The 20299-nt window shown below is 41.8% G+C and overlaps 3 protein-coding genes across 4 annotated transcripts in view; 2 read left to right on the top strand and 1 right to left on the bottom strand.

The window, feature by feature from the left end:
• The window catches only part of SLC35F5 (solute carrier family 35 member F5), a 142371-nt gene extending 139420 nt beyond the window's left edge, over positions 1 to 2951 (top strand). The window contains exon 16 of the mRNA XM_065069588.1: positions 2912 to 2951. The gene's annotated coding sequence lies outside the window, so the exon portion shown is untranslated. The remainder of the gene's footprint in view (positions 1 to 2911) is intronic.
• The window catches only part of GPR39 (G protein-coupled receptor 39), an 82642-nt gene extending 77616 nt beyond the window's left edge, over positions 1 to 5026 (top strand). The window contains exon 2 of the mRNA XM_005508941.4: positions 2912 to 5026. Coding sequence (XP_005508998.2) covers positions 2912 to 3423 — 512 coding nt within the window. The 3' untranslated portion in view covers positions 3424 to 5026. The remainder of the gene's footprint in view (positions 1 to 2911) is intronic.
• Positions 1337 to 19375, bottom strand: LYPD1 (LY6/PLAUR domain containing 1). 2 transcript variants are annotated; one of them, XR_002421797.2, is made up of 4 exons: positions 18969 to 19375; positions 17781 to 17918; positions 1985 to 4009; positions 1337 to 1881 (listed from the first exon to the last, which is right to left on the bottom strand). XR_002421797.2 is itself a non-coding variant. In XM_005508939.4 (3 exons), exons 1-3 carry the CDS (start codon positions 19018 to 19020, stop codon positions 3774 to 3776), a joined length of 426 nt encoding a protein of 141 aa, XP_005508996.2. In that variant the 5' UTR covers positions 19021 to 19375; the 3' UTR covers positions 1337 to 3773. The 2 variants fall into 2 exon arrangements, 1 of the variants encoding a protein (XP_005508996.2); XM_005508939.4 differs by having other exon boundaries at positions 1337 to 4009.
• Positions 19376 to 20299: the final 924 nt, after the last annotated feature.

The following is a 20299-nucleotide window of genomic DNA, read 5'->3' as shown; positions in this document are numbered from 1 at the left end:
GGGAAAAAAATGGAGCCACGGTAATGAGAAGGAGTGGAAGGGAAATTTGGATACGAGACGTAATGCGGAGGAGTTTAATTCCTAGCAGGCAGCAAGCTCTAGGGGAAAAAGCATCCGTTTACATTCAAGCTGATATAATGTTCTTTAAGTACCTTCTGCACGCTACAGTACAAGACAAACTTCTACAGTCTGTGTAGAAGTTCCTATTGATTCAGTCAAAATATTTAATATGCTAAGGGCTGAACATAACACTTTTCTTCCGATGCACTTCAGTTCACTTTGTACCTCCAAGCGTGAACAGTTGGAAAAAATACTGTGAATTTCGCAGCATGTTTATTTCCATGATGCGTCTCCTTTGAATCAACAAGCGTGTTTTTTTTTTTCAAGTGTAAAAATGAACAATTATGCTTCCCTGGAAAAAAACAAAGTTTTACAGAGATATCCTCCTCCCCCCCAAAGACCAATCTCACCCATGCAGTGCAAGGGCACTTTTCACTCACCATACAGGCAAGGTGTCTGAAGAATATAAGATGGAATCTTATGCATTTGTCAGTTTGAACTAAAAAGGAAGGTCAACGGCAAAAAATTCAGCTACAAGCAAAAAAAAAAAAAATATCACGAATGTCTAAGCACTGCATTTGCGCTGTAAAGCTGAATGCACGCATTGTTTGCTCACAGTTTTTCCCAGCAGCATTCATAATTTAGGAAATGATTAACCAGCATGCTGAACTATCTTGGGTCTAACCAAGAACAGAAAAAAAATTACACACTAGGGCTTATTTTTTTTCCCTTGACAGAGATCATCTGGTAATATTTGACAAGAATTCTGCAGACTTGGGTTTGTGGGCTTTGTGTTCAAGTTGCACAGGACAAAAAGCCACAATAGAGCAGTCACCTCCCTCCACTCTCTTTTTCTAAGGCCTGCCACAAGTCACCTGCTCAGGGCACCTTATTTTCTGTTGGTCCAGGCCAGGACTGTGGTCGCTCTATTTCGGATTCTGACAGCAGAGAAAAAGCACTGAAAGCTAGAAAATCTGCAGGACTAAAACAAAATTCAGATCAGCTGATGCCACAGGTACTGAAAAATGAGCAGGGGAAGAGTAGGGCAGCCAAGCAGAGGGGCATGGGGTTGTGTAGAAACAGGAATGAGAATAAAGACACTGGCTGAGGAGAATTGTGGTGGTTAAAGAACAGAAAATGGCAAAGGTAACGGCGTTTATCACTTCCCTGCTGAGAACAGCCTTCCAGGGCTCTTAATCTAGTGCTGTAAGTTGAAAATAGACTACCTCCTCACTCCACCAAAATTATTTTGACATTAAGTGATTACAGAAGCAAATGATAAAAAGACAGCTTTTATTTGGTATCTCAGTGAGATCATAAATTAGTTTAATTATAGCTTTCATTAAGAAAATTAATTAAAAAAGAAAACCAAAACCATTTCATATTTTTCCTTGCTTGGGGGGGTTGTGGAAAGCATTTGGACATACCCTGTTTAACCCTGCCAGTTTCAGTTATGGAAAAATCTTTATTTTCTTCTGCCCTCTCTCCCACCCTCTCCCCCCCTCTTACATTCATGTCTTCCCACTACTGAAGTATCATTTTCCTGGCTTGAAAAATTAGTGCGTACTATTTCAGAATTGCATTCCTACAGTGATGTGTTCCATGGGAGCAAGCTGACTTAGTCCAGACAGGTAAGAATGAAAACGTTTCTGTGCTTCTCTTGAGAAAGGAGGCTAGACACTGGAGATTAAATATAACCAAGGCCTACTGAAGTGAAAACTATGCACTTTTGGGATACTGTCCTACTGTTTTATGCCTCTGCAGTAGGGAAACCAACCTGCAACAACTCCTCCCTCTACCTGTTTGTATCAGGCATGCTTCCTGCAAAGAGAAAAGAAGTAGGAACAGTAAACTGGTGGTTGTGTTGTGTTTCACAAATAACGCTTGGTGGGGGGGGAGCACCAAGTGGAATTATTTTGTGTACCTGGTATTTCATGCAAGATGTCAGATTTCCAGTGCTTATGTTGCAGCAGAAGTGGTAGAAGCTCTTTCCCCCTGCTCTTCCTCCTGCCCAGGTCAGCCCGCTCACATTCACCCGTCCGTTTCTTCGCTGCTGCAACCCTCGGGAACGCTGCTCCAGAGGCAGAACTGTCAGACATCCACCACTTAAGTCACCCCCTTTTTAATGCTATTAGTGATGCAGAAACATGTATTTATATTTACATATAAATATAAAATGGTCAGATACCACATTTTTAAACATAATTTATCATCTGAAACTGCTTACACTTTCATGACTAGGCTTGGGTTTTTCTCATTTACATTCATTATTTAATTCCACTGGAATCTGATTTTTAAGAAAGCCCAACATATCTTAATTACCATAAAAAGATCATACATATTTTACTTAAAAATATCTTCTGTAAGAGGAAATTTACCAAAAATAACACTAAATATATTATGCATACTTTTTTTTTTAAAGTACAAACAAGAATCTGATCTCTTCTGGGTATTGCCTGATCCAATATGGCTATAGGTTCTATTTATTTTGTTTGTTTTCCAAAGTAGAGGGAAAGACATAAGTGCAAGAACACAAACCAAAATGAAAATGCATTATTTCCAAAGATACAGATATCAATGAAAGAACACTTTGAAAACTAATAAATGACAACGGGTACAAAGAAGCACTATCCAAGCAGTATGCAGTTTTTTGTCAGAGCATGTGCTGCAATGACCTTGCAGCAGTTATTAAAAACAACAAAAAAATGCTACTGGCAGAAAAAGCTGTCAAGCAAAACACTGAAAAATCAGTACTATTTCCTAACAAGTAAGTGCAGAACTGATACTAAGTATTTGATGGGGTTTTTTTCCCCATATATGCACACTTGTTTCTTCCTCTTTCTGTTTGCAGGACTGATTGTTGCAACTCTGGCAATATGCTGGATGCCAAACCAGGTGAGAAGGATCATGGCTGCTGCTAAACCAAAGCAGGACTGGACTGTGCCCTACTTCAGAGCGTACATCACTCTTCTTCCCATCGCCGACAGCTTCTTCTACCTCAGCTCGGTGCTGAACCCCCTCCTGTACAACATCTCTTCTCAGCAGTTCCGCAGCGTGTTTCTGCAGGTCCTCCGCTGCCGCCTGACCATAGAGCACGCCAACAAGGAGAAGTTTCTCAGAGCCAACACGAGCTCCAGCACAAGGAGCAGCCGGTCTCTACGCCCACTGCTGTTCCTCTCCTCTAGGCGCAGTTCTTCTACAAGAGGCAGTAACAAAGTTTTCTTGAGTACTTTTCAGAAGGAGACCAAGTCTGATTGCAGTCCAGATAAACCACCAGAGCCCAGCTTGGAAGTAGTGCCACTAGAGACTAGTGCAGAGCCCAGCCCAGACGCACAGAACGGCCTTTGTGAACACCAAGTATGACTTCATAAGGCAAAGTTAATGATTAGCAATGAACTAAAAACCATGGAAATTAAAATGACCGAGGAATTGACTGCATCTTAAAAGGAACAACACAGATGGATTTGTTTCCAATTATGCACAAAGGCAGGAGCTCTGTATCCTGCTGCTGGGATTTTTAAGTGCGCACTGGAAACTCAATCTGCTAACTGAATTCATTAGCTGCCAAAAATACCAGCCCCTCTCTCCCCACAAGCACTGAACTTCCCTTGCTGTTGACAGGGATTTGGAATCAAACAGAAAATAATTGTGGTGTCTTTGAAGAAAGGAGGAGACAGGACAAACTGTGCCACGGCAAAAAACTTGCTTGAAGTTTAGCAATACGAAACCAAAAGAGCCATTTTAAGGAGCAGAATGGTGGTTGTCACTTGTGCCCTCGGCACCACGCCAGAATTCCCTCTCTTCTTTGGTCGGGGTCCATTGCAGAGCGGAGTGTTGCAGCAGCTGATGCAAACAGAGTTCACCTTCCCGGGAGAGCAAAAGGACTGGTACCCAGCAGAGGCTATCAGACACGCTGCCGAAGAGGCGCAGGATTTGCGATACATGATTCCTGTGACACAGAGCAAAGGTTACTTGGTTTGATATGAACGTGGTTTTGCTGTACAACACAATTCATGCTTGAAAACTTGAAAAAGGAGTTTACATTTCCAAAGCAGTGCTGGTGATTAAGCCAGACACCTCAGCTGTGACACAGCTAACAGCTCTGCGCTGCAGGAGCAGCACAGTCACTCTGGTTTGGATTTTTCTTTTATTTGATTCTGGTTGGAACCAAAAATATTACAAACTTGATTTACATAATGTATACCAAATGATGCATTTTATAACCAGAGTTGTTCATCTTTTGGAATCAGCTGTTTGAATAGCTATAACTGAAATGCAGTTAGTTTGAAAATGGGTTTTGTTTCTGTTGCTGAACGTCTGAGTTGTTTAAGGTGTCCACAAAATTACAGTTTTCTATGCTATTAATTTGTCTTTAGAGCATGTTTTCCTGTTCTTCTTCATTTGCCACACAGAGACAAGTAACCACAAGTGAAAGGAAAATGACTATCAAATGACTATCAGCAAAACTTTCATCTCCCCCTCCTCCTTTTTTTTTTAAAAGAAAAACTGAAAGTACTTTTCCAGGTAATCTCAGTTCTTGTTGTCTTTGAAGCTTAATACCCTCAACAACAATTTCCATTTGTACAGAAATGGCTTTTCCAAGTTGAATGTCTTCCCTTTTAAAATGTAATTTAATTTAATCTAATGTTAATTAATAATCAAATTTATATTTTCTCAAATGGTTTTTACCTGAAAAAAAATATTTGGATGCACATAGCTGTTACTTTACAATGGTTTATAAGGGCATTAAAATACACAGTTGCATTTTCCCCTGTCACAGTAGAAAATAGTTGTGGCAGTTGTACCTCCCATTATTCTAAAATTTTCCTGCAAGTGATACAGTAGAAATTGTGTGTTGGAAAAACAGAGACATAACACATAGATAATGGAGGTCTGCTCGTATGGCCTTGCGGTTACGAAAAATGTAAATATTTCTAAGGATAATAAAATCACTAATCTTTTTGAATATGGGATTCTCAAAAGCTTTTTTTCTTCTGAAGGGTAAGGGAGCAGGATTCCCCTGGAGAATGGTGCTTCTGTATCCTGTAGCATGGTCCCACAATGTTTTTAAATACAAAGTGGTCGAGCCATTTTTTTGGAGAAAGTGAAGCAGGAGCATGACCTGCAGGTACTGAACTTAGAGTACCTGCAGATAGTTGTTCAGTCCATGGAGACTTTGGAAATAAGCCCTACAGCACCTACACAGTCCAGTAAACACCTCTGCAGTAGTGACTGCTAACAAATGCTGTGTATGGCAGCAAAGCACTGGGTTTGGGTTATGCTCAGAAAGAAGGATTTCCTGTCTTCAGAAATTTTTAATTAAAGCAATTCTTCTATACTGTCACAACATTGCTGTCATCCCCAAAATAAGGGGATTTCCTTGTTTTGTCTTCTCCCTCTGCAAATCTAAACTCTGGAACATGTTCTAAGGCTATCTGTCTAGTTAAACTTATGAAGAGAAGCCCTCAAGTCAGTACTAAATCTTCCTCTGTCTCCAGTGAGCTTCAATCAATCAAAACAGCAGGTAGAGCCTTTTCTCAAGAAGGAAGAAGAGCTACAGGCTGTTCTAGCAGTAACAGCAAAGGCACACAGACCAAGAGGCACAGTCTTTATTACTATAACTTGCAAAAATAAGAGAGCTCTGGTTCCGTTGACAAACCACTGCTGTCAAGGAGCCTCAACTGTGCTGCCACTGATCAACTTACAATACTGAAATCTCAGCTGATATATTCCACAAAGGTCTTTGTCCATGTTCCTCTTCCAAGAGCAGGGGCAGACGTGACCCTTCCTATGGCTATGATTAACTTTCTTCCTTCCCCCTGGAAAAAGGAATCCTGTATTCAAGAGAACTAGGCACAGCAATTGTTCTTCTATCTCTAATCCTGTACCTTTTCATCACAGATTCCTTCCCTGCAGCTATAGCCACTCACCAAACTCAGGCATTCCTCAGCCTTCTGTATGAGCAGCAGCGAATCTCAACTTCTTCCTCAAAGACCAAACCTCTAAAAATTTTTTTAGAATGGCAGATTTCCTATTCCCATTGTTTTATGCATCACATTCTTCCTGCCATCTCCTTTTCACTGGATTCCTGCAAAGCTCTCTTCACAATTTGAACTAGTAAGTGACTGATTAGTTTAGATCCCTGGAACATCCTATACTTTGCACTTTTCCTGTTGATTAGGAGCCTAGAATTGGTCAGTATTGTGAACAAAAAGATAATGCCATCTGAGGCACATTTTCACCAGACAACGTCAGGAGAGCTCCTGCAAAAAAAAAAAAAATCAAAGTCCCACAGCTTGACTCCATGTCTTTAAAACAGTGCTCTTCTCCAGGAAATATTCCGCAGAATAATCCTGACCTCCTTTTGAAGTCAAAATACAGTACTCCTACACAGATTGAAATTTTACAACTCAGAGTTTCATGCACAGATGGACAATGTTCATGCCTAAGTAGAATAATCTAACTAGTAGTAAAAAAATCCCACTGTAATGCTTCTCCTGTTGCTTTTCAGTAAATACATTTTACAATAGGAAGTTCCACTCCCAAATAATTGTTTACTTCCATTCCCAGCCCTAGTAATCTGAATTGTAACAAGATTCTTTACATAATTAAAAGTCAGCACTTCTATCAGGTTTTCAATAGCTACTTGGCCAAAGACATACCCTTCACATCCAAGTCTTTTTTCTTTAAGTCCTGATAGCTTCTTTTGAGCTCCCAAATCAGCTGTCAGCATACACTAATGTATCAGCTATGAACTAAACTTCATCAGCATAGAAAGGCTGCACTTTTTCTCTAACTCTGCTGTACCCTTATAGCAAGATAAAATGAAAACGGGCATGGAAAATTGATGGAAAAAAGAGAGAACGCTAGCACTACAGGAATGACATTTTTAAAACACTTCAACTATGACTTCATTTTTTTTTTTTAACCACAAGTGTGAAAAAGTAATGATACTTTCAATAGCATGAATTAAAGAAAGGGACAAAAAAAATAGTCTTAAACCTTCTTCCTATCTTATTGTGATTCTGGTTTAATTGTGGTAGGAAATAACTTTGTACAACTGACTTCCATGGATTGATGACACAAACAGAGCTCACCTTGCTCCAGTAAACAGGATCATCCATACCATATCATACCATACACCACACCGTGTACCCCAGTTACTGCAGCTCACCCAGTGAGCTCAGTTCGGAGAGCATTGTCCTTTCCAGGTTAGCTCCGGAGAGTAGCTGCTTTTACAGCTCAAGGATGCCTTTCCTCAGACTCCTCTCTTGCAGTAGTTTATTGTACTGTTGAGCCAGTTCTGAAACTATTTGAGATCTTCCTGAATCAATTGCCACCAGCAGGCTGAATTGCAGACTTCTTCAAAGTGGTTATCTGCTTCACAAGACTCATACCACAGACATAACTGCTAATTACCAGATATTCTTGCTTGAGCAATCAGCTTGATACATTCATTAAGACATCATCTAGAAATATAATTGCAAACCTTTCTGGGAGGTTTTCTTGTACCTTAGACTGTTCCAAGTTGCTGACTAGGGAAGAAGACTACTCATTTTACACTCTGCTTTTACTGGGATGTCTCATTCCCAGCTACCTACCCTCAACAGTTTACACTAGTACTCAATATCTTTACCAATAAACAACTACTATATTTACTGCCCAATCTCTGATGGATGAGTAACAAATACTTCACCCTTTTTCATGGATTCAGCAGCCCCTGACAGCAACATGAGTTATGAATAGGCACAGAAACTATAATGATGTTTTACTCTGAAATACCTACTACTGACCAATTGATTTTTTTCCTTCATTTTCGCTTCAAGATTTGTGGAGTTGACTGAGGATACAGTTCAACTACTTTTAAGAAGAGAGGGGAATACACAAGGCTGGAATGTCTGCATGATAATGCAGTAATATTGCACACCCTCTCCTTCCCCATACTCCTACTACAACTACTAAAAAAAACCCCCAAAACCAACCAACCCCAAAAAACCCAAATCCACAAAACCAAAAAAACACCACCAAAACAACATTAAACTGGACTTAAATCAGGCATTGCAAATTTACTCCTAGACTGAGTAACTTGCCCATCATTACATCTCTCTCTGCCCCCCATGTGATCACACATTTAGATAGTGTCAAGGCCCCAACTACTGTTTCTGCAAGAGTTCCGTTTCATTCTATGCAATGAAGTGATGAAGGTGTAAATCTCAGGGCTTTTCTAGATTTCCTGCTTGTAGTACTAATTTTTCTCACCTGGATCCATTCTATACACATACGCCACTGCCAACTGCCAGGCTCAACCCCTCTGCTCAGCTGCAGTCTCATCCTGTGCCCCACACCCTGGCACTCTTTTGGCCACACGCAGCTACATTCAGTCTTGATAGCAACAAACAATTCAAGCTACAATTTATTTAAATCCAAAAGTAGAGGTCTTCTACCTACCCTGTCTGCAGAGCCCAGTACATGTTCTCTTGAATAACAGCTTAACTTGTTACTAGGACAACCAAAAAGGGTGACATCACACCTACTTCTTACGCTCTGTGTATGCAGGAAGCACCAGAAGATCCAAGCTTTGCTCTGTTTGAAAAGGACCCCAATTAGGCACTTCTGATTCTTGTGTTACAACAGGTACAGACGAAAAAAGAAAGAGCAAGCATAAGCGTGACTCTCCAACTTCAGAGCCAACCGTAATCCTAGCAGCGCGTAAATTCAGTTTGCACCTGTCCTCGCAAGGCTGTCCTTCAGCAAAATACAGTCTCTGAAGCCCAAATAGGCAACTGGGGTACCACCTTCAAGATCAGCGACCTGATTTCCAAAAAAGACAGTCACCTTCCCACTCTGTGACCCAACTACTCTGAAACTGCTTTCTGCATGGCTCACCTCACCAGGAAATCGCAGCCCTCTGCTTTACCCTGGAACACAGCATCCTTGAGCAATGACAAAACTGCCTTTTCAAGATTGGACCAGGAACTAGAAGCATATGCAGAGCCATAGCTTCAGGCATGTACAAAAGTTTTATACCTTAAGTAACTCAAAGTTAGCAAGCTGATCAAGACAAGTGTTGAAGTGTGCCATTCTGACTTTGGCAGAATTTCTCCACTCAACTCTTTTAGATTTGGACCTTAATCTTGCCCATCTCCTCCAAGCAAACAGCAGAAAACTGGCCAACAGCAGACAATTCATATTGTGGCACACACAATACATGTGAAGTCCCCAACAGCTGTCCCAGCTCATGTGTGAGCATGCTTTCATGAGGTGTATGTCATTTGTTTTGGGTGTTCTCTTAATGCTGTTCATGAAGACAAGCCCAAGGACCATGTATATGAACTAAAACTTTCCTTTCGTTTCAGTATCCTGGATAGTTCCTATTATCGTATTTCACTGAAACTTTCAATTATCTGGTCTTGGCAAATCTGCAACTTTTCCTTCCCATTGTGTTTAGACTTGATGTCTGCCTATCTATGCTTGCATTGTGACTTTGATTATATATTTCCTCCTTTATTTCTTGCACTAAACTGTAAACTGTCACTTGCCTCCACTCCACTTGAGTGACATTCAGCACCCAGTAGCAATTATAAAAGATCTTTTGGGGATGTCTGGTGAAATCTAAAATGAGAACTTATACCAGCAAGAACAACATGTAAACATTTAATATCCCTTTCTGAGGTACATAAAATACACATGTGACTATTTCTGGACCTTACTATATCAGTAATGTTCAAAATTGGATTCAGACTACACACAAAGAGGTTTCTAAATAATGTTTTTTTAGTTTCCATATTAGGTTTTATGCCCATCTATTTATGCCTTCAGTAGTTTTGCTATGATAACTGTCCATTCCTTAGCTAGTACTTGTTCACATCCATCATACAGTGACAGACTGCAAAAGGCCCTGTTGTGATTTGCTCTGCATTTTATAGAGAAAGTGAATGTAACTATTTTATCTTAGAAGGTGACTGAATGTTGAAAAGCAATCATTCTTCTGACATTGTGCTTCCCCAAAGTCATGAGTTTAGTCAAATCTTGTTTTTTATTTGTTTAAAATATGAATTAAGCTTCCCCAACACAAATCCATTCATCTATGATTGTAAATACACTGTTAAAAACCAGTTTAAGCCAGTGTAAAGTATAAGCATATTCAATCATGTCCTTTGTGTTTCATGATTTTACACTATTCCTATCCTCGTCTTCTCAGCTTTCTCTCTGGAACGCACAAATGGTTTAAATAATTTGTACCTTGACAGAAATTTTATCATGAAATTCACTAATTGCCTTATAAACAGCTAATTAAATACTGTAAGCAACCATGATCAGTGTTTTCCAGATAAAAAAAATGGAGGCACTGGGATGAAATGACTTGAAATTTACTGCAAAGCTACGTTACAGACCTCCTGATTTTTAATCCTGTGTTTTATGACTGTAGCTATTTCACTCGAATCCCCTCTCCCCTTCATGCATTCAGTAAACAAGATAAAACCATACTCATGCCATTAGGCTCTTGTAGAGTATAAAATTTCTATTAAAAAAACCCACAAAACTAAACTAAAACACCCCCCCACCAAACCCCAGCTGCTTGAACTAGCATCTTTTCATTGTAATTTTCTATGAAAACTTACAACTCCTCCATATATTGAGCACTTTTAAAAAGTTGCACTTTTTTGCAGAAACTAATAGGAGGCTTTTGACAAAGACAGGCTTCCTCACTCTCCTTCTGACCTTAGCTGATGTGACACCTTGCAGAAACTAAATCATCTTACAAAAAAAATGGACAACTGTTGACCAACAGAGGACAAGGGGTTCGATAACCATGGTATCTAAGTCATGCCTTCTAATTCTAGTGGAAATATGACTCAAACCCGCATTGTTAATAATGTAAATAACAGCACAAAGTAGCCTTTGTCACTGCTTGCAGCATCACAAAGCAGAAGCAAGGCATTAAACTGCTTAAGAATGCATAGGCTGAGAAAGTTAAGTACAGCTGCTAATGGTAGTATTATCAATTTTTTTTTTTAAAGCCACAAGAGGCTACAAACCAGAAGCCAAAGCTCAACTTTGACCTGCATATCTAATTCTTTTGTTTTCTACTGTCCTTATTCATTTCTCCACTCTCAAATGTGGACTCACAGTCAAGCACTAAAATATACGATCTTTCAAACAAAGCTGGGTCACAGCCTTCCATGATCTGTGCTTTCCTGATACAAAGGTATCAAGATTTAAATGACCTTGGATATCAAGACCTAAATACACTTGATCTTCTAGCAAGAAAGGTGAACTAAGAGTTCATTTTCAGAATTCTGTATGAGCATTTTTCTTGACAATCCTCATCTGCTTAATTGAACTGGGAAACCACAGTCCTTATGCCATTACCAATGTTAAAATGCTATACTCTTCTAATAAGTCCCATAAATAATTTTACACTTGAGTAGTCTTGTTACATCCTACTAATTAATGTCCTTAGCAACTTCAATGGAATGGCTCATATGTTTACACTCACATGCCAGTATCTTTGAAATCCATTCAGCTTTTATATCTCTAGCTATTTTCACACTTAGGCTTTACAGCCTGTTCAGTTTCAGAGTACGGACTTGCCCAGTGTTTATATTACTTTTTCCACATTCAAAAACTTATTGGTAATTGGGCAAAATAGGTAATATCAAGTTTTTTAAAAAAATATCCAGACTACAAAGGAAAAATGGAAATGAAACCAGTTTGGATTAATTAAAGCAAGCCTGCCAATGGTTTGATAAGGTCACTGGGAGGTAAGACGAGTGATACGGTCAAGCAACAAAAAGTTTTTGGAAACAGACTCATCTGTGCGTGAAATGCAATAGGAAACTCTTATAGGAGGTCTAAGAGACTCCAGGCTGTGGGCACTGTATCCTCACAAAATTCATTTGTATACCTTTCATACAAGTCTGAGAAATAAACTAACATAAAAAGCTATTGTCCATGTCCTGTGAAAAATGAAATTCAGTGGACCGGATCTCACAACTTCCTTAAAATAACATAGCCCTTCATCACCTGGATCTTTGTTATGACTTTCAAGTCATAAACTACCTGAACTGTTAACTCTGCTGTTGCTTTTCAATATTTAAAGGCAGTCAGAACTCAAATCTACTACATACTGTCTGTAATTCCTCCTTAGCTGATGCACTTTGTCCAGTTCATCCCATATATGGCTGGAAGTTTTCTGAGCAACCCAAAGGTCAGAAGGAATTGATTAGTAAGAAAACAGCTTTGGCACCTGAAAAAAGCTGTTTCTGGATGGTGATATGTCCATAGCTCTGAGTCTTCAGCATACAGTACAAATTAACAACATATATTGTAAGTCTTATTCAGCATCAAAAACTGACTGCGTATTTCCAATATTAGTTACTATGCCTTCATTTCATTGGGCACCTGGTAGCATGAGATACAACGTTGTATGTAACAACTGTCACATGCCAAGTTTTTAGTTTTGTTTATCCCAGGTAAAGATTTATTATATTATAATTTACTTTTATTTAAAAAAATAAAAATAAAAAGTTCTTTTGAGTTATGTTCACATGCTTTGACCAAAAGAGACAATATAGAAGAAAATAAAAATTAAAAAAAAAAAAATCCACTGCTAGCTCAGTGGATGTTTCTTACTGTTTCTAAATGGATACTGGGGATGCACCTATTACCTATAAAACTTTAATGCCTACAGTGATTCTGAAGACATTAAACTTTGTTTGCTGTTTTAATCATTTTGTCAATAAATATACACCAGAGTAAAATTCTCCCTTGACACAAGTACGCAATTAGCATTAGTACTAATGGATGCTACACATGAAGCCAGAAAAAAGTACGTGCTTCTGTAATCCTTAACAGGCACACATGAAGCAACTTAATCATGGCAGCAACACAATGAGAAGAGTTACATACATAAATAAATAAAAGGACAGGCCAGTGGTGAGATTATGATCTTGTTCATGATGTTCCCATGCACTACTTTTAAGTACACAATTACAACAATTGCTTTAATTACACTGCCGGATTACGTACTATGTAAATACATTAAAAGGACCATTGTAAACCAAAGAGAAGTTTCTTATTGCAGGTTAACAAAAATAGTGAGGTTGTTTCCTAATTCACTTGCTAAAGGAAATTAATAAACAATCTTAGTTTTATATAGACGAACATTTTAAAATCTCAGTCTTGCTACTGTGGATAATTCTTTTTGCAAAAGTTAGTTTCTAAAAGTACATTCACAACTACATTAGAGCACAAAGTAGATTCTTCAAAACATACAGATGGCAGGTTTACTTATGAGTTCTGAGAACTTCAGACTGGCTGCTTTCTGGGCTGATTGTCTCACGCTTTATTCCTTTCTGATCTATGCTCAGTGCCAGTTTTCATTTTGCTCAGATAGTTCTGGCCTTCAGTAAAATGTAAACTTCATTATCAGTATGTTTTCTATGATATATGTATAAAAGCATATATATATTATATACTCATCTACATATCATCAAGATGTTTCATCTGATATATATACCATGGGATTTCTTTGTTCCTACATATATTCTAAAAATGCAGAAGCATGGGAAGGAGAGAGGCACGTGAGAGATGGGAATCTGCCATGGGTATTTCCACAAAGCATCTGCAAGTGGAATTATTATACGCAAGGACTTGGTCATACATTTCATTTTCACAGTTTTCAAACACCTACTTATCCAGTTGAAGAATGAACTAGAAACATATCCGTTGGGTTAATTTCTGTGAGACAAAAATTACTTGGTGTAGTGCTCAGCACCACTTCCCATGCTCACCATTCTTCCCTCTAAAGGAAGAAAGCACTGACTTTTTTTTAAAAAAATATTAAATTAAAAAATTCATTTTTAAGATTTTGCATTGCAGGCAAAATAAACTATCCTGTACTTCTGTATCTCTCACTGGAAGAGAACATTAACATAATTGCATAAAACTTGTTCTACCAAAATTTTTAAATACAAATCCACGTAAAGTGAGAAAAATATTGTGTCAGTTACCTGACAGAGCCTCCAATTCTGTGCACTGACAGATCCCCAAAGTGCAACTGAAATATAAACTGCCATAGCAAAGTGCACATTTTCAGGGGAGGCAGAATTACACTAGTTCCACATAATCACTTAATCGGATACATGCTTATGTAGGGCTCAATTCTCAATCCATTTCAAAATTGTGAAACAGAGCAATTTGGTACCTGATATTACAAACAGCTGTGATACCAAGCCTGTTGATCTAATTTAAAATATTAGTGACCAATACCTACATTCTTAATTACTCACACCAAAGGCTGTGACAGTAACAGCTACTTTTTAAGCTCTGGGTTAGGAACATGCCTACACTGCTGTTATTTCTCACCTAAAGCAGAAAAGTACTTCCTAAGATTGGTTCTCCAGAAACTGAGATAATCTTCTGTGAGAACACAGTAACATTTGAAGCACTAACCCCACTCTTACAGCAACTGAAGAAGAAAGGTTTCTGACTACCATCAGGCATAAGGAACTATTTACACCATATTTGAAAACTGCATAGTTGTAGTTCTCCACTACATTGGTTGTATAAAGTTTAACACAGAAATGAAGCTGCACCAAAGAGCTGTCATTGCACAACTCAATGAACACTAACAAACACGTAAGGAAAAAAGCCACTGGCTACAAGCTGGGCACAATATTGGAGGCACACCACAGAATATAAGTCAGCCACCCCCCTGATGGCAAAACACACACACAGATTAATGGATACTGCAAAGGAAGGGTGACTACATCAACAGGTTACTGATTCAGATCATGAACTTTAGCTCAAAATATTGCATTTAACTTAAATAAGGTTTAGAAGAACTTGTAACATTTAGCTCACTGGCACAGATATATTTTATTAAGGAGAAAAATGAGTCGGTCTATAAAAATTAAATTACACTCCTTTGGCTGTATCTAGTCAAGAGGAAAAACTCTAATTATGAGATTGTGCTGTCAAATAAATGCAAATTCACATCTTTCATATTCTGGGTTAAAAATTCAAACTCAAGTCAATTATAAATTTAAATCAATATTTGAAAGACTTCAGCTTCCAATGATAAGCAACAACCAAAATAATCAAGTTACAAAATATACTGGTAGAAGTAGAATGAATTATTAACTAAAACTTGGGAGAATAAGGCATTTATATTACACACATTTAAATATCAATTAGGAAAAAAAAACAATAAAGGATGATGAACTGCATCATCTGTTTTTACAACCAATCCTCTCTAGAATTGACTGAGGATAACAGAGAAACTAAACTTGCAATGTAAATTTCAGCCAATTTGAAATAGTTAGGTCAAAAATTTAAATTTATTCACTAGCTGAAATTTACAATCTCTAAGCTTACAATGAATAAGAACTGCATTTATAGAAGGGAATTAAATAAAATAAAACAGTGGTACCTGCTATGCACAGCATGTTAGTTACCTCCTAAAGGGAAAATCCAAGGATCTGCTCAGAGACAATATAAAATCACACAGAAAAAAACCCACCCAGAAGTTTAAGAGCTCCTTATTTACTATATTGCAAATCAGTTTCTTCATAGAAGGACAAGTTATGCATTAATGTATGTCTAAAAATCTACCCAAACAGTTTCAATTTGCATTTTCAATGTGTCACAGTCACACTGGCTGTACTGCAGCCTGCTAGTCTGAGAAGAGGTGCTGAACTGACTGTTCCCTGCCACACGCACAGCACACAAGTGGCTGTCCCCTAACCTACCTGCAGGTGTACGTGTGCACATGTGCAAGCCTGCTTATCCAGAAGAGTTGCACTTCAATCTGTGAGGGGTTTACTTGACTGACAACACTTTTCTAACCTTTACCTGAAGGGAAGATTACAGATATGTTTCTGGAAGGCTTGATAGAGAGTGAGCTTGCACTGAGATGAAAACATGAAGGAAACAGGGAAGATATTTTAAAAAAACCCAAAACCCAAACAAACAAGCAACATCAAACAACAGTTAAGAATTAAATGAGAACTGACATTTTTGTCTAGGTCTATATACCATGTTGATAGCCTTTCAAACTGCCACAGCATCCATTCAAACCTATTAAAAATACTACAGAAGCTGTGGTGTACAAATAGCAAAGCCTTCAAACATTCATATAGATATACCTGGACTTTAAAAGTACCTTGCAAACTAAAAGTACCTCGCATCCCTGATACCTTTCTCAAGTAAACTTGAGATAAAATACCCAATAATATATGGCTTCAAAGAGACTCAACTTTCTTTAAAAATATAACTGTTTACCCGGGGAGCTTCTCGATATTTTACAGAAATACAGTCACTGTGGATGGTGTTACCCAGGATAAAACAGTACCAGCAGTTCAGCTACTACTCCTGATATGTAACAACAATTGTTATTATTTTTCTAAGATTCCTAATATAGTGATCTCAATGTACCAGCACAAATGGAACTTGCTGATTGATAAGCACTTTGAAAATACTAATGAACAGTTTCTTAATGCAAAGAACCAATGTCACTGTTCCAGACAGATGGCTGCATACATTTGCTAGGTAGAGAGGCATTCTGCTCTTACTGAAGGACTCACTGAGAAAGGACAGACTACAGCTTAATTTATATTAACAGCAATTGTTTACATCAGTAAACTCCATGGTCTAAAGCACCGACCGCTTGTGCGAGATACACGATCCCAGAGAGCAGCTTCCCCTTAAATGAGGGTTCTGAAGTCCTGATCTGCCCTCTGCTCCTTATGCACACTCCTTGGTACGCAGGTCACACAGTGAGCTATTCCTGGCTTGCCCTTTACGATGTCCAGTGTCTTAACAGCTGGCTGCAGCAGAGCAGGACTCTACACTGACTAAGACTCCCACAAACACATTTCCTTGCTGCCCCACCCACTCCTGAAGTCCCTAATAGAACTGTAGTCTTCTATTCACGTAGATGGCTACAGAGCAACGTAGTGGTCTAAAAACTGCGACAGTTCTCTGTACAACTCAAAAGTCTTCTATGACACTGAATGAAAAAAGCAATTTCCAGCACAGCTCAAAAGATGCTAGAGAGGAAACACAGAATCACAGATAGTTTCCTTTCAAACACATCCATCTCCAAATATGCTAAGTGAATATTAATTACAGTATGGGGAAAAAAAACCAACCTTAGACCTAAAAAATTAATATGATAAATATATCCACTTGTTTCCTCCCCTGCACCCCAAATTCCCCAAAATGTTTTCTTTAAATCCTTCTCTCCCTTTTGCTTGATGTTTTCTTTCATGGATGAAAGCAAAGATGACTACACTTCCCTTAAGATGAACTTTCAGAGAATATGAATTGCTAAAGTAAATAAAAGAAAGGAGGGAATTACTAATTTAATGCTCTTCCATCTCTTGGGGAAAAAGCCCATGTAATTAACTGTAATGAGATTAAACTAACTTGTTGTTATTAATTTCCCAGTGCAGGAAAACTAAATCTGAGACCCATAAGACTGTGTATTAGCAGCTTTATCAACATTTGGCTTGCATCCTTCAGTTTTTACACCATTTTTAAAGGCAAATTATTAACTTTATTGAGTTGCAAAGTCACTTAGAAGAAATTGAATCTAGTCCCCATAAGTAGGAATGCCAGATTCATCTGTCACTGAAGACAGTAAATACGTGGAGTCAAAAACAACAAACACTATCGAGCACAAATAAACAGATGTAAAATTATTAAATTCTTACCAAAACTTTTTTCCATTACTTCTTTCTGACACATATCTTGAACATTCACTGTACAATTCACAATGAACTCTGGAGCAGAGCAATCATTATTTAGCTGGAACTCCTCACACTGGTAGCACTGTATTTGCAAACCCAAACCTGGAACAGATAGAATTTTGCTCAGAGTAACAGTAATATTAGGAAAAAAAAATCAACACATGCCATAAACCTTCCTCATCTTTCCCTCATCTCATTTTGCCGTTCCTAACTGCTCGACAGCTCAGCAAAAGTATAACTTTGACAAAAATAACATAAAATAACAGCGTTGCCCACCTCATTTGCTCAGCACCCGGTACAGAACGGGGCTCCTTTCCGCGGGGATTTCGGAGTGGACAGGCAGCTCTTCTGCCGCTCCGGCGCTGGGGACACTACCGCCAGCAGGCGGCGGGACACCAGCCCCGCACCACTGGCCCCATGCTGCCCTCAGCATAGCGGGCTAAAAACTACCCACGCTTCAGGGAGAGCAGCCCGGCTAATAGATAGGCTTCGGCTCTTATTTGTGCCGACGGGTTTACTTAGCTGCTAATTAATTACACGTGATTTAATTACTATTATGCCATGCACAATTACAGCTGCAGAGCATCCTTCACCTCCCTCCTTTATCATGCAAACGCGGTGCTCCACACGGCTCTCCGAGAGCCGCTCCTCCCAGCCCTCTGCCTGGCTCCTCGCCGCAGCGCGGCGGCTCCCGGAACCCCGTCGGGGAGCAGCGCATCGTCCCGCAGCGCCAACCCCCAGCCTGTGTGTTCCCTCCGCAGGGAGCGCCGCGGCGGCCGGACCGAGCCCGCTCCCCGCAGGGCTGACCGCCAACCCGCCGCCCAGGGCAGGTGTGTGCGGTACAGGCGGTCAGCAGGCGGCATCCTCGGAGTCTGGGACCGGCTGCTGTCTGCGGAGCTCGCCTCGCCCCGTGGCCGGCCAGCGCTGCGGACACCGGGCCGGGCTGCACCCTCACCGGCAAAGGGGACCTCTCCGGGCCGCGGGCAGGACGGCGGGCTCCGCTGCCTCGCACCATTCCCGCTGCGCGCCCAGCGCCAGCTCCGTCGAGGGACTGCGAGGGGATGAAGCCTCCCCGCGGCCACTGCAGGCAGCGCCGGGCAGACCGAGATCGCCGGAGGCGCCTCCGGGGAGGAGCGGCGTGGAGCCCCTTACCTGGAGCCAGGCACAATCCCCAGAAAGTTGCAGCGAGGAGAAAGAGCCGCATCCTCCCGGAGCCGCGGCCGCCGGGCTGGCGTGCAGTCGCGAAGGGGCATCAGCAGGAGGGAGGCAGCAGAGGGGCCGCGCACTTGTGCCGCTTCCTCGCCGCCTCCGCTGCGGAGAGGCGCCCCGGGAGCAGGCGGGGGAGCCCGCCCGGCTCCCGCCCTGCCCAGCCCCGCACCGCGCTCCAGCCTCGCCGGAGTTGAGCGCTGAGACTGTAAGAAACTGTACGAGAAGCGAGAGCTGGGGGGCGGCTCCCCCTCCCTCCTCCAGCACCATGTGATGCCGGCGGAGCGGGGCGGGGATCCCCACCAGCCGCCCCGCGCCTCGCCTGCCGCGCTTCGGAGACCGGCAAAGACAAAGTTCAGTGACGGAGGAAACACCTCATTCCTGTCCCCGCACGCAGCCCGGCCCGCACCGCCAGCTCGGCGTCGCACTCCCGGGCTCCCGCGACCCTCTGCCCACCGGAGCGGCTCGCTCACCTCCTCCTCCACTCCTCGGGAAGCGGCTGCGAGGCGCTTCGCCCCGGCGACCCCGGCTTCCCGCCCGCCCGAAGCCCACAGGTGGCTGCCGGAGCGCAGGTCTGGGCGAGTTACGGGCCGGGCGCGAACAGCGCAACGGCCCCGCCCGCAGACGCCCCGCACAGCCACCTTCCCGGGAAGGGCCGGGGGAGAGCGCGGCCCCACGGGGGGCCCCTCATTCCGACAGGCGCCGGCCTCTCCCTTCGGCCCCATGAAAGAGAATTAAAGCGTAAAAACGGGCGGGAAACAGGCCCGAGTGGCCGCGTACGTGTTGGCGCGACACCCCCGCGCTTCCCCCGCGGACACCCGCCCGGGTGGGGGCTCAGCAGCCCGCCGCTCGCTGCCCGCGGGCGGTCCCGGGCGCCTTGACGCCTCTCCGCCGGCGGGGCGGGCTGCTGCGGCGGCCGTTGGCGGGGGCGAGCGGGCTGCGCAGAGCCGTTGGCGGGGCGGGCTGAGGCGGCGCGCGCGGCGGCCGTTGGCGGGGCGGGCTGAGGCGGCGCGCGCGGCCAGGAGCCGTCTGAGGCGCCAGGGCAGCGCCCGCCCGGGAGGGCTGAGGGAGCCGGGCTGTAGCGGCTGCGGAAACGTTGTTTTTCGCGCTGTTTTAACCGAGCCTGAGGGGGTGACTCGTCTCCCCCCGACAACCGCGTGTTTCTCCTCGGTTGTTTCACAGTCTTACCTGCAAGGGAAGAGTCTCGATCAAGCTTAAATTTCTCCTCAGCCGCCGTCTCGCGAAATCCTTCAAATGGCTGAATCCCAGCGGCACGT

Source organism: Columba livia, chromosome 7, assembly GCF_036013475.1.
Source record: "Columba livia isolate bColLiv1 breed racing homer chromosome 7, bColLiv1.pat.W.v2, whole genome shotgun sequence".
Classification (NCBI taxonomy): domain Eukaryota; kingdom Metazoa; phylum Chordata; class Aves; order Columbiformes; family Columbidae; genus Columba; species Columba livia.
The sequence above is the reverse complement of the archived record's forward strand: the minus strand, read 5'-3'. Positions and strand labels throughout refer to the sequence as shown.